The sequence below is a fragment of the Opisthocomus hoazin genome, chromosome 4 (assembly GCF_030867145.1).
Source record: "Opisthocomus hoazin isolate bOpiHoa1 chromosome 4, bOpiHoa1.hap1, whole genome shotgun sequence".
Lineage (NCBI taxonomy): Eukaryota > Metazoa > Chordata > Aves > Opisthocomiformes > Opisthocomidae > Opisthocomus > Opisthocomus hoazin.
In genome coordinates, this window is record NC_134417.1 from 22079182 (window position 1) to 22093919 (window position 14738).

A 14738-nucleotide genomic window follows, 5' to 3' on the forward strand; every position below is an offset into this window, starting at 1 on the left:
TTGTTTTGTAACTCATACACTTGCCCTGAGCCTGAGCCACGTCAGGTAAGAATATCAGGCTGACAGAGGACAATTCGTATGTTATGTTCTGGTAAAAGATGGAGACTTTCTTCTGGTCAGTAAGAACTTCTGGACAGAAGTCTAAGCAGATGATCATTCTGGATGAGCAATTGTGCATGTCACCGTGACAGTTTACGGTAACAATATTTCAACAATAACAGCACTATGCTATGGCCATGACCTTATCATCATCCGAGAGTTTTACCTGAATAAACACCAGACACGGCCTCCTTTGCTAGCGGGAACTTGTTCCTGTCAAACACACTAAGCAACACACTTAAATATGTTCTTTATATTAAATAAAGGGAGTTTTAATGTGCTTAAGGATAAGGCTGTGCTTCTATATTCTTCTGGAACAAGAGTAGAATGCTAGAAACCTCACTGTAGCAAGCTTATCTCTCTAGCGGGAAATAAACTTTGTCATATTAACAATCAAATATTTTGGCATTAAAACATAGGTTTTCCCAAAATTAAATTATGTACTCTAAATTTTATTCTGCTTGTTTGCTGAACAGAAGAAGGGAGAAATAGCACATTTAAGCTATTTTTCCCGTTACCACTGCTATCACTAAGCACTGAACAATTCTGCACTTTGGTAGGTCAGAAGCAATCCTTATTTTCTGAATCTGTATGCCTTGAAAGGACTTCATTTTCAAAAGAAAATAAAGCACTTTGAGTGGGACCATCACATTTAGTCCTTGCAACATTCAATGAATCTGTACAGCACTCATCAAAATTCATCCCAGTCAGGTCTACTTGCAAACAATACAAATTGATAAATTATCATTTTAATAAAAATCTCATTTAAAAATGCAAAGTGTATTTGTGAGACCCACTTTACACTTGCAAAGGGTACAAGTTTTGCAGAATAAAGCACATGCAAAAATGTGCAGATGAAAATAAAACACTACAGGCATTTGCAAACAAAACATATTATATATACAACGTTCCACAGAAAATAAATTTCCTGGTATGATAGTCTCACACCCATTTTTTTAAATGCTAAGATCTCAGCCTCTCACAATTAGCTAATTTCTGATGAATTATATTACACTGAAAAGGAACAAAATGTAAATTAAATGCTCCGTAGTGAAAATTTCTGTACTTTTATCACACTCTGTATCACCCTTCCAACCTCATTTTGTTGGCTAGGGCAAAAGGCATTTTCTAAAGATGCTCCTCTTAATGCCAAGTGTGACGTACTGTGTAAATATGATACTTACACTATTTCTTAGATCTTTCAAAACAAGAAATGTATATACACTGTTCTGAATGGGACTGCTGCTATATGCAATTCGCATGCAGAAAAGGGAGGCTAGGACACAATTCCCCTAATGCGTTCCAAACGTCTTCCCTCTATCTCATTTTTGTGGTTCATGTACAGCACCTTACAGTGCAGACAGCTCGCACTGCCAGGCACAGCAAGAGCCCGTAAAGCCTGAGTAAGCCTCAAGATTGATCTGACAATGGAAACAGCAGATCCAATGTATCACACATTTACGTGATCAACTGCATTGGTAACAGAATCTGAAATTGAGATGCCACGCATTGTCACTGGAGATAGCAATGTCTACTGCAGTCAGATGCATAGGACTGATTAATTTATAATCTATCATAAAGATTTCTTAAACATGGAACTCAAGAATAGCCCGAACTAGCAGATTTGGACTTGTCTTCTTCTCTTGTACTTTATAATATGATAAATAGGAATGGGATATGGTCAGGCGGTTAAGTGGATTAAATGTTATCTTTTCTCCTCTGAGATCACAGTAGGAGGCCTGACTGAAATGAGTTGTCAGGTCAGTTCCCCAATGGGTATTTTATATCATAAAACCATCACTTATAACTGAATACTGATATAAAAGGCAATATAGTCTGTTCCCACTCTAGGGAAAACCAAGATTGACTTAGAAGTGAAAAATATGCTTCCTCCTTATTGAAAGGGTGGTCTCTCTAGGTCACCTCAAGGTCACTTCTGAGGCTGCGTGGTAAGAGTTCTTACGACAACTGAATAATAACTTACAGTCGAAAAACATAAATAACAAGTTCAACTGACAGTGCAGGCACTTCTCCAACCTTCACAAAATGCAAATACTCTGTTCTCTATCTAAAATATTACCTGTATCTAGACATAACTGTGCGCTGTGCTGACAAATCTCAGCCCATGCATATACTTTGATTATTTACAATTACAAGGCTATCATCAGCAACAATGTGGGGGTTTTGGTTTGGTTTTTAATCTGAAGAACCACCAGATTTTTAGAGAAATTTAAAATGTAAAAGTGATGTGAAACTTTGAATTATTAACGAAAAACGTCGCTAGTTATTATATGGCATCTTAAGTCAATTTAGGAAAGCAGATCCCATTAATTTTAACTTAAGTTTCCAGTGACTGATCTTACAACTTTTGTTTTCTCTCCCAATGAACTTCAGGAAGTTCAGGAATCTTTTTGTATGCAACATTCTTGATTGACCATCTGTATCAAAAAGCATCACAGCCAAAGCTTTTTTTTTTTTAAAAAAAAAAACAAAATAAAAAAATAAAAAAATAAAAATCAATCACCATGAATGATCACAACTCCAGCTCCAAGTATGGAGAATTAATTGCTCTCAGAAAACTGCTTACAATAAATTCAATACCAAAAAAAAATACCAACTCCAAAAAAACCCCCACAAAAAACCCAAATCCACTTGAAAACATAAGAAAATAGGCGGGAAACATATAAATTGCAGAAAGTTGCCATTTACTTAGAGCTGGATCTGGAGAAAACAAAAAAGATAGGTTTAACTTTGTTGCGCTTGTTGCTGTCTGTGAATTATTCACTCAGCCTAAATATGAAATCAAAATGCCTGAGTACTCATATTGAAATGCACAATCTTTTCCTGTTAAGTGAAAATATGTTTGCTGCGGAAGGATTGCCTTCTGCACAGAAGGTTAGTTTAATGTTTTGGCAATCGAAACGAAATCTTCCAAGTGGCTACTGCTTTACTTTCAAAGAGTGTGCCGATTATATTTGTAATGATGGACTTGGTGCTTTTCTTTCCACATTCATGTACCGGCATCAAGAGGCCCAAACGGCTAAGAGTGAAATTTTAACTTTGGTGTTCTACAGCTTCTTCAGCATTATGTAAAGAAAGAGAAAACGAAAAAATATAATGCTAAAAGCCACCCCCCTCATTCTACCCCAAAGACCTCCCAAAATCCTGAGGGCAGGCAGTTATGTATTTTATCCAGCTATGTTCCACAAAATCCAGCTACAGAAGATCTGAGTGCATCAAATAACCCTAAGGCAAATAATAAAGAACTTCCATAGGCTACAGAATGTAAAGTATAAAAACCTAGTGCCACTGATGCCAACAAAAAGGTTGACCATCAGCATTCAGCAAGAGCACATTTCTACTCAAAGTTTTGATACAATGCAAACTACAGGTATATTTGAAAGGGCAGAAGTTGTATTTTTATACATAAATGAGAAGTGCTGATTTTGCAAACCAGCTTCTCACAGACGAGTTTCTAAAGCCATCTAGAACAAATGCAAATCAAACTAAGGTCTGGATTGGGCTACGTTTCCTAAACCGTAGGACCAGCTTCACAGCTAGTTCTGTTCAGAGAACCCACTGGGCTACTGAACCATCTTTTTTCTTAACTGTGTTAACTTAGCTGCATTTTAAAGGACAGATGACAAAAAGAGAGCCACAACGCACAAAAAAAAAAAAAATTTCATTTCAGTTACCTGTGACATCCTGGTTTATCAGATAAAACGTTGGCTCTAGGAACAGAACTATTTATTTCTGCAATCTCTTAAAGTTTTAAATAAACACTTTGTTCAACAATAATGACTTCTGATACCTTTCAAATGAGTTCACAGGCTTGTAATTAAACTGATTATTAAGAAATAATTACTGTGAAACAAGAAAAGAGACGTAAAAGAGCATAAAAAGGCCAGAGAATAGTCATAACTACTTTTAATAAAATAATAGACCCGTAACTACTACAGAACATGCTGTACAATTCAAGCCCACTACTCTTTTGTGAAGTCCAAGCTCAACTAATCTGAAGGGCCAGCTCAATTAGCAGCTTGAGTAGAAAAAAATGCCTGTAATTCCCTAAATAAGCAGCAGGAAAAGTGCCAAGACCCTTGCAGAAGTACAGCTAGTGCATCTGCAGAAAGAGCAAATTTCAAAGGTTTAGATTTTATGATGGGAAGACAAAGCACATAAGTCTTTCCTACTGCCCTGCACATGTGTAGCTGATCAGCTGTGTGGATTTAGGGCTCAGGTACAAATCGAGGCAATGGATTTCTTTGCTCAGCTCTGCTTCACAACAATTGCCTCACAGCAAAGCCCCTTCCCCTGACTTTGCACCATTTATCAGGACATAGCACTCAGACAGTAAATTGGATGATTGCATTTACTACTTACTTTTTAAGGGCTTGATAAAACAGAAAATTTTGCTTGGGCTTCACACCTCTAAAACCCAACAAGAGCTTCAGAAGACCCCAAAATGAAATTTTTGAGTCAGCCATCCTCCATTTTTGAATGGAAGCCACTTACTGTCTCACTCAATTTAAGCCCATTGTACTAAAAGGGGGAGACCTGCTATATAACGGTCAGCCCTTTCCCTCAGGAGATAGTGATTCATAATGGGAGCTGGACTAATTTTTCAAAGGATGCATTTAATATATGCTGTGAATGTGCAATTAAACACCCAATTGAGTATATGAATATTTAGAGTTATTTTCCCAAGAGAAAATTAAGCCTTCAGTGTTACTGAAGATAACAGGACTACGTACCCAGTAAAATAGCTGAGAATTCACTGTTTCAGCAGTGGGAATTCAGAAACCTCTGTATCAATCCAGAAGAGAAAGACAGAATTGAACCTACAGCCAGGAATACAAGTATGTCTGCAAAATGGCAATGACTTCTCAAAACATTCAAGGGAAATTCTATGGCATCAGAAATGCAGAATAATCGATATCTGCTTTTGCTCATTAACTTACATGTCCCCTTTGTTTGCTCTGCTAATAGCACATTTCTTCTTCTGTTCAAACCAATCCAGGGTTTTGTAATGGAAAAGGAAATGAGTAATAACTAAAAGTCCTTTTACTGATGCAACCAAAACGTTAATTACTTGAGAATACTGACAAGCTGTGCTACAATTATGCTTCCTTCCAGACATCAATTGCTTTTCTCCTACCCCACCCCTTACATATTCTTCATACTGCTTGCAAAAATCAAATTACTTTCCCCCATTTATACTGTATATAGAAGGAATTCTCACTCTACTTTTATTTACAGCAGCACACTTGACTAAAGGGATAAGAGAGAAAGTCTTTGTCAACTATTTCATATTCATTAGGACAGATGTGGATTGGATTTATAAGATGGCAAAGCACTGGTATTGTTCCACTTTTCGGTGGTACAGGTCACAGTACATAATCCTTCAAACACTGGATTAAGTACAGGGTAAACTGAGATACTCAGTTTAAACTGTTCTGGGTAGTAACAGCCTTCTAGGAACTGAACAACAGAGCTCATCACTATTTGATTCCAATCTGCAATACAAAACTACCCTTCTGAGATTTTGTTTTTTAATCATCAACTATAGATCTCTCGAGTCAGTATCATTTCTCAGTGTTCTTTCCCCTAGTACCTCACAGAGAGGGGGAAAAAAATGTATTGCAATGGGTACTTTCATATTTTTAAATCTATACTTTAAACTAAGATTACTTATAGAAATTTAAAAAATTACTTCAGGATGAAGCATTAAGTGATAAATCTGTGGAGAGAGACTTGTTTTTTTTAACTCGGATATGCGTACTCAATGGAATAGGGGTGGATTTCTCAGTCACCCCAACAAAGACCAGAGTTATGATATCAAATCAAGGTGTCTCCAGGCTTCCCTAATTAGCTATTACGGCTTGCTCCTTCTGTTCAAAGACACAAGAAGCATTGTCACCAGTCAAAGCAGGAGGAATGTGAGAAGCTTGTCTACCAAACTCTTACATCTGATGCATTTTCAGATGAAGGAAGACCTATGGTCTTTCCTCAAAACAAACACAAATTTTCTCAGCAATCACTAAAGAGCAAAATAGCTTGTGCATCATTCCATGAATCATGAAATCAGGAAGAGGTAAACAGGTGACTGAAAGAATCATTCCAAGCACAGGGTTGATGGCAGTATGAAAGCCCAATCACATAAATAGCTTTTTGGTACAGACTATTGCCTAGCAAATTTTGTGAAGCCCTTAGTACAGAATTCTTTCATGTAGGAAGTAGAGAAAGCAGTTAAAAGAAAGCCTTCTTCAGACTGGATTATATCTATACAGATTAAAGAAACTGTTTGAGGAAGGGGAAGGTTGAGAAAACGAGTGAACTACACCTAATCTTTGGGGGGTGGCAGGAAAAGAAAAGGAATAGCAACAAGAGGAACTGCCTTGAAGGAGGACAGACACTCGGGACACAAGGGCTAAGGAAAAAGGACCACAAAGCAACTAGCAGTTCCTGGAAGATAAAGTAAGAACAAACCTATTTTGTAGGAATATAATTTGGCTAAATAGCAAACTCTGCATCAAAAAATCTGATCATTCTCAATCAATCAGAACTTCAGCTTCGATTACACAAGAGGAACTCTCAGAATTCTGGGAACTGAGATGAGATTTTAAAAGGATGGTAAATTAGAGAAAACCCGAGAAACAGGATGCTGTTCAAGTGGGTATTACTAGATGATCCCTTCAGATCCAAATCTCCAGGTCTAGTTTTACATGCTTCTATAACTTTTATCCATTACACCTATACGCGTGGCTCAAATTTTCAAGAACGGCTTTGGGAGGGGATATAATATCATTAAAAATCCCACAGCACTCAGGTGGGAAATGGGTATATAAAGACTTTAGACGCCTTGGAAAAAATTCATCTTACAAAAAAAACCCAAACCTCAGTAATGGTTTCGGTCCTTAATAATGAAATGTGGAAAAGGTGTTGAAGTTCCCTAAAAACCACTTTGTTCAATAGAGTTTATATAGATATATTCATATGCACACACGGTATCTATATATTCGTACGTATATACATATACACACACATATACATGTGTACATACAGAGAGGGAGGAAGGGATGGAAGGAGAGAGAGTCCTAGTTAAACGGAGATTTAAAATGTAATCTTCACAGTATAACTATGTGCTAGCCATAAAAAGTACCAGAGGAAAAGAAATAAACAATGTAGACAGTAGAAAAGTGAAATTACTTTTTCCAAAGTAAACTTATTTAAAACTAACACAGTGATTAAGGAGAAGCCTTTTTGCAAATTGCCTTTATTCTGGGAATCTATAATATTTTCCATTTAGTAAATCCTTACCCGTAAGTGCCTGCCAATAACCTCTGCACAAACATGCAAGCATCCACATTCCTAAACTTCATGACAGTTAAAAAGCAATTTTATGAATATTTATGAAGGCAGTAAATTATTAAAATAAATACAGATATTTACACATTAGAACAACATCTTCATTTAATGGATGTGGAAAAAATGTTAATATGTGAACATTTTAAAGATGAAGTGGTTTGGCCTTCGGGGCTTTTGTTACTCTATTAAAAGTTAATTTAGGACAGAAATTATGGCTTTTTCTTGAATCCCAACCCCAAGAGATTAAATCATGATCAAGACTCACAACATTTTTCAAAAAATAAATCTGGCGATGGTATTTCCAGAGGCTGGTTATTGAAACTACTGTGCAGTTCTCCCTGGAAAAGCAGCCTTCTCCGGCTTCTTTAATGTGCTCACAGTGGCGATGTATACTCAGATGAGTTTCCTGGCAGAGGAGCTGGGTGCTAGTGAGGTGGTTTCATAAACCTTTCTGTCACCACACATTTTATACTATTGGTTCTTGTCTACCAACCCAGCAGACAACTCAAGTTGCTCTTTCTCAAGAGGGTGTTCTACATCACAGAAGTGATTTGCTTAATCACTAGTAATAAATTTCATCATCTTTCCCCACGTTTATAGATCCTCCCGATTCAAGGACATCAGTGAGTCTCCTCTGACCTCCTGTATGTAACCGGCTACTGAAGTTCACCAGTGACCCCAACAACCCAAGTTCCACCAAAACACAAATTTTCCTTCTAGACAGAACACCAGGAGGCAGTCACTTTCAATCTGCAGGTGTGAGGAAGCAAGTGTTCTACCTTTTTTACAGTACTTAATTCCAGAAGTTCTGCTTCACTTCTGCTCTATATTTGTCTTGATTCAGTTTTCTCCTTAAGAAAGTTTTTCTTCTTCTTTAATCCGGTTCCCTCATTATTCAGAAACAATTCAGCTCTTAGAAGTGTCCCAAACTAGTCACAAGATCCCTTTAGGAGTAGCCATAGTAGTTTACAACTTTTCTTTCTGTCTGTTATTCACAGCACTGTGAATAATTCTTGCTAAAGAGAGGCAGAGATTGCTAGCATCGTGCCTATTCCCATCTACTGTGTCATGTGAGTACTCCCTGTACGCGTCACTCCTCGGGCCACTGCCTTAGTTTCTGTTGCTATAGGAAATTGTCACTCCAGGTGCTGGGAGTAGTAAATTCCTACACCTTTCAGCTGTGTGTGAAAACGACTCTGCCTTTGCCATGCTGTAACTTGCTCCAGCCCTTAAAGCACTGCTACCATTCTTTTCTCCCACTTTTAATATTGATTTTATAATAGACTACAGAGTCTTGCTCCGTTACTGATCTTAACATTGCCATATCAATGCTAAAGTCCTTTTCTAAACCTCCACTCCACTCTGATTTATACATACAATAATACATATCCTTTTTTTATCTATTCTTTTTATCACAGTAATGCAAGCTCTACCTGTTATTTTCCCCAAAAGTCAACGCTCTTTGTAAAACTTTGCCCTGCTGTAAAGGTAGGGTCCACGTTCTTTCTTTTTATATGTATAACTTACCATGTGGCTGTAGTAACCTACACTTTATTTCAAAAGGTCCAGCTTAAGGGATCGAGCTGTGTCTGTGTGGCTCTGCCGATACTCTAGGACATGTGCCCACCACCACAGCTGCTGCCCCTCTTGCCCTGATCAGAGACTACATTCTGTGTCAGTGGAACAGAAATACAACACTCCCAATAAAATCTGAAAATCAAATTCAATTACAAAAATAACTTAAGGTCAGATTTCTACAAATTGTTCTCACAAAGCAGCTTAAATTTACAAACCTTACCAAATTTAATCAGAATTATATTAAGGCTTCAACTGCACATTCTAACAGCACATTAACTTCAGGCTTTTCTGTATACTCCAAATTCCCTGCATATTCCAATTCCTTGTTACTGCAGGCTCTGAACCCGATCTGCTGTTTTCAGTGTGTCTGAAGACATAAGAAGTAGAAGCTCCAAATTACGTTCAACCTTGATCCTTCCCCAAATTTTATACCCTACCCAATCTCCATCAAAACACCAAATGAAACCTCTAAAGCAAAAATCTTGTCAGTAATACAATTATTTTTCCAAATTTTCAAATTTGTATCACTTGGGCTTAATTCTGTAAGTTATCCCATTGTACATCAAGCTGTTTTCTACCAGCATATATTTCTTTCTGTTAATGTGATGGAAAGACAAAGGAAATGCTGTTCAGTTTTCGTGGTGAGTTTTCTGCCAGAAGCAGTTTATCATTTCTTTCAGGCCTTTTCCAATGAACTCTAGATGGAGAGAAAGAACAGTCGAGATTTAAAAAAGAAAAGGCAAATTAAAAACAAAAAAGGGGAAAATCGGAAAAACACATGAAAAACAGCAGTTGATGATGGCAGTTAAAGAGAGAGAGAGGCAAAAAGCATAGCCATGTGAGGGAAAATGCAAAGCTGAGAAACAGAGACACGATTAGAAACTCTGTTATGAAGAAGAAACTTCAGCACAGGATCTATAAAAAACCAGACTGAGATATTCATATAATATAAAGTAATAATAATGAGAAATTACAGAACATTATCATGTGAAAAAATACAAGTTAAATACAGAAGTTAGAAAGAAAACAAGTAAGAAGAGATATATCTATAGCAACAGCTCTGGTATGAACTACCATTCTGTTTTAATGTTATGTAAAACCAAGCACGTGGAAGAGAGAGATAAGGAAAATACAGGCAGAGGGAAGTATCTGCCGAAACGGAAATGTGAGACTCGGTAAGTAGAGAAACATAAACATTAGGGGGGAAAAAGGATACAAAAAGTGGATTCAGTGGTGAGATACTGGGCCCATTTAAACCAGCAGGACTTGCTGTTTAAGGCAAGTCTCTTTCACTTTAAGTATTTCAAAGATGAAAGAAGAATCTATTTCTGGTATCTTCCCATGTATTTCCTCAAACTTCTAATAGCTTACAATTATTTCAGAGCCAAAGATACTCAATTTATATTCTAAAAAAAGACAGTTTACAACCTCAAAAAGAAGAAGCAACAAATAAAGGGCAAACCTCCTATCCACGTGAGCAGAACACAAAAAATAGGTCTGAGGAGCTGTATTTTTAGCTCAGATCCTGAGCGTGCATTCAAAGTCAACCTCCTGATCACACCACACTTTGGTCCATATTCTGTAACAGTCTCTGAATGCGCAAAACGAGTCCTTCTGGAATAGCAGATGGGCACCAGAAGTGCGGCTAACACACCTCAGCCACCGCTTCGCATCTGCTTCTTGGGACCAGAATACAGCCAACTCGGACTAAAAGTTCCTGAGCTGCGCCCTGTCCTCAGCACTAACTGTCCTGCCCTACTCCTTCAGGCTTCACTACTGGCTCATTTAGACCTAGTAAGTGCTTACAGGAACACCAACTAAACCGGTAAGAATTCCATCTCACAGACACTTCAGACAGTGCTGTTACAGCAAACTGCATCTTCACCAAATTCCTCTTTGTGAGCCCCTGTTGCTATTTCATTGCTTTCGCCAAGTCAGGGGTGCAACACAGCATAAGATCTCTTGGTGGAAAAGATGCACCACAGCCGAGCTCCAACAATGACAACTGACCTTTCACAGGCATGGTTAGATTGCATCTAAACAATTTAAATAAACAGCTAAAGCTTCCCAGTTGAAATGGCATTTTTATTGAGACAAATATTATTCTCCTACAGAAAAAATATTAAGAGGTTATTTTCTGAACCAGTGTTGAGGTCCCGATCGTGCTTTCTATGGCCAACAGAGCAGATCCTGATTCTATAAGTTCTGGAGTCACTGGTTTTTTTATAATTGCTTTTGTGAATTGGGAATGAATTGTTTAAATATTTATTGGGCTAGTGTATCTTCTGAAAGGCAAACCAGCATTTTTGTTTATAAAATATTTGCAACAGAAGACAGTTACTTGACATTTAGAGTTTAAGTGTGGTTTGTATGTTGAGTCTATTATGTCTAATGGGCAAGTGGACTAGAGAGCTCCATCTCTGAACTCTCTGCCAGCGCTGCAGTTGGAGGAGAACGAACAGACATGCACTTACCTACGTACACCCCTCCCCATGCACAACTGCAACCAAAGAAGAAGGAAGGAGGGAGTGGAAGAAAAACATGGTTCTGGTTCTGAACTGGTGGTAACCCACCCACTGACCAGTAAATCCCGGTGATTTTACAGGAGTGACCGATCACTGATGGCAGGGGGAATATATGCCTGCCTGCGCATCTCAGGGTAGTTTGCTCACACATTTTATGCAGCGGAAAACACCACAGAAGTTAACGCTCTTTTCCAACTCTCAGTCCTTTCTTCCCTCTGAGGTGGTAAGGACCACAGATGGAACCAAGGTGGCAAAGGCACCTTCTCCACAGAGCAATGCTGTATTGTGTCATGAGGAAATCAGGTCATAATGTCATTTCTTCAACAAATCTATTAACAGTAATGCTAGTCCTCCCATGGGTAACTACCTCGCACTCTGAGTGCTGGTGGCAGCAGCCCCACAGCAAGGCCCAAAGTGCTGACCTTCAGACAGAGCCCGGTGGGACTGGAAAGCCCCACAGAAGCCTGAGGTCAGGCGAGCACACGCCGTGCTCTGTCTCCACTCACAGCACGCTTCGACTGCAGCCAGCCGGCCAAGTACTGCATGTCATTGTGCAGAAACAAAAGATTTCAGTCCAGTGTTGTACGTACATTTTTAGCAGATGCAGATCCAACTATTCCTGATCTCAGTCGCCCCACCTCCCCCTGTGCTTTATTATTTCTTTTAGGGATTTCTTTATTTGCCAAAAGGCTTACAGTACATCCAGAGAAAATATGGCATACTACCAGGGCACTGTAAGATATGCAGCAAAATAAATAACACGTAAAAGCTGCCGCAGATTGAACTGGCTAGTATTAAGGAAGAATCTGAATGCCTGTAAATCCTGCCTTATTGGGACAGAATGAGAAAGTCCTTGTTTTGGTATTTTGGAACTGCAAAAAACACATACATAATTCAGCTAAAGTGCAACAAGCACTAACCTTATAAAGCAAAGGTGATTGTCCTAGCTTTAAAAGTGCAATTTTTTTGGTCACGTTTGTAATGGCTTGAATCCGGATCAAGTCTTCCACGGTCCCATACTGTACATCAACGAGTTCTGCCTGCAAAGAGAAGACAAAATTCAGAAACAACGCTGTCTGCATAAACGGAAGCACCTGAGTAGAGTGCTGCAATCACCTTACCCCCACCTCCGAATCAGGAGTAACTGGAATAACAAAGTGCTTGAGAATTCAGAGAGATAAATTTGTATCTTTGCAGTTTTCATTCATAATTCATCAGCTGTGACAAAAACCCAATGTTTTTTTGCCACTGGTCATAGTAAGCGGTGCTGATTCTGATGAGAATTTCCCCTCATTAGCTATGGAAACGTATTTAAAACCATGTAAGGGACACTAACTCACCTGTTAATTCTCTTAAACGGAACTAGAGTCTTGTAAAGCATTTCAGAAAACGAGTGAATGATTATGTAGGTCACTTATGAAAATATATAGGTAATACTTACTCTACCAATATATAGTTTCATTATGTGGTCTCCTATGGCTCCTGAGCAGCCCACTTAACTACTGAAGTATTTTCTTACAATCCATCAGTTATTCAAACATTATACTTTGATAACCATAGTGATAACAGACTACACCGCTCTGACACGTAAACATTTCTATTAATACATGTTTTAAAATTATTTAGAGTCACTTCCAACTAAACTAAAACTGGTCAGAGCATGAAGATCTTCAGCTCTTCAGTTAGGACATTTCAAGAATATGTAGTAAAGGTCTAAGTTATTATAATATGTCAAGCATTGGCAGTGATGGAAAAATACTGCAAGACATGTCTTCAAGGATTTTTTTTTCATATACGGATATATATAATTTAAGAATGACCAAGGGCATTTCTGTCACACATTTATAGCAATAAATTCTGGTGGAGATCAAGTACGAGGATAATCAGTCTTGTACATTATTATTTTAGAATGTTATGGAGCTCTCAAGACATGATCGAGGACATTCCGGAACCTCTAAATCCCTGCACAGTGTTCACATAAAACACAAATACAAGAAGACACAAGAATACTACATCAGTGTTTAAAAATTAAAATAAGAGGAGCTGTAGAAGATGGAAAAGTCTCTCTTTCAGTTCAGTTTTGGTAACTGAAGTATGGACTCCTTGCCAAAGGCAACAGTTCTGATTTGGGGCATCTCTACACAAACTGTTTACAGTCTAGCAACAGTTGGTGTGGATATCTAGGATGTGTGAAATCTTACTAGGTTCACGAACATGGGTATTTTAGTAAAATATCTACCCTTATACAACTGTACCTGAATATTCTGTCTGGGTTTGCAACTCAATATTTAAGTTGAAATCATACAAAAATTTTGCCACAGTTCCTGTCTTCTTAAAAGTATTCTTTTATATTTTCAAGTTAACACGTCATCAGTGCTGTATAAACCAAGTATTTGGAAAGGTCACCCAAAGTGACAACACTTCTGGAACAGGCAAACATCAGATTTAACACAAAATACTGATCTGTAGGAACAGAAAATCTTGCACTTCATACCGTTTCTTCTGAAATACGTGAGGTTTTTAGTACCTAAAGAACTTGAAAACTGTATCATAAGAAAATTCAAATGGTGGCTACAGGCTGAAATACAAAATAATTTTTTTCCTGTGTGATCATCATATTTGAAAAGTATGTTGAAATCAGTGAAGAAGTTTTTATAGTAGCAGAAGCTATTTTATATTTTACCTAATCTAATGCCTCTGGTTGTAGAGAGTTCACCCCAAATAAGCAAAGGGCATTAACCAGTGTACTTCCTTGAAGTTCACACTAATTTTACGTCATTCTGTAGATCTCAGCTTTATTTTAATGTGTACCTACAGACGTGTCAATAGATATGCTTTAGTGCAATGATTATTAGACTCTCAAAAGTCTTACGGCTTGAGAGGTTACTTCTAGGCCGATTTCTGGGGAGACGTCTAATCTATTTCCTTTGGACCCAATGCCTTTCCCACTCACCCTCAAGCAACAAAAATCAGAGCTTTCATCATTCGTATGAGGGAAACTACACTGAGTATTCCTGAGGTAAAATCAATACACAAGGACAGAACACAATGAAGTATCAAACCATTTACTTCTACGGTATGCCTGTGTGAAATTGAGATCCCTGCCCGTCTACATTAATGTGCTCCTTCGCTTCACATCATTTTCGCTAGCTGCTTCTTCAGGGTACT

The 14738-nt window shown here is 38.0% G+C and overlaps 1 protein-coding gene across 3 annotated transcripts in view; it reads right to left on the reverse strand.

Annotated features, from left to right (window-relative positions):
* The window catches only part of NAALADL2 (N-acetylated alpha-linked acidic dipeptidase like 2), a 505503-nt gene that overhangs the window by 207259 nt on the left and 283506 nt on the right, over positions 1-14738 (reverse strand). For all 3 annotated transcript variants that reach the window (XM_075418303.1, XM_075418304.1, XM_009940036.2), the window contains one exon: positions 12491-12610. In XM_075418303.1, the coding sequence (XP_075274418.1) occupies positions 12491-12610 (120 nt within the window). The remainder of the gene's footprint in view (positions 1-12490; positions 12611-14738) is intronic.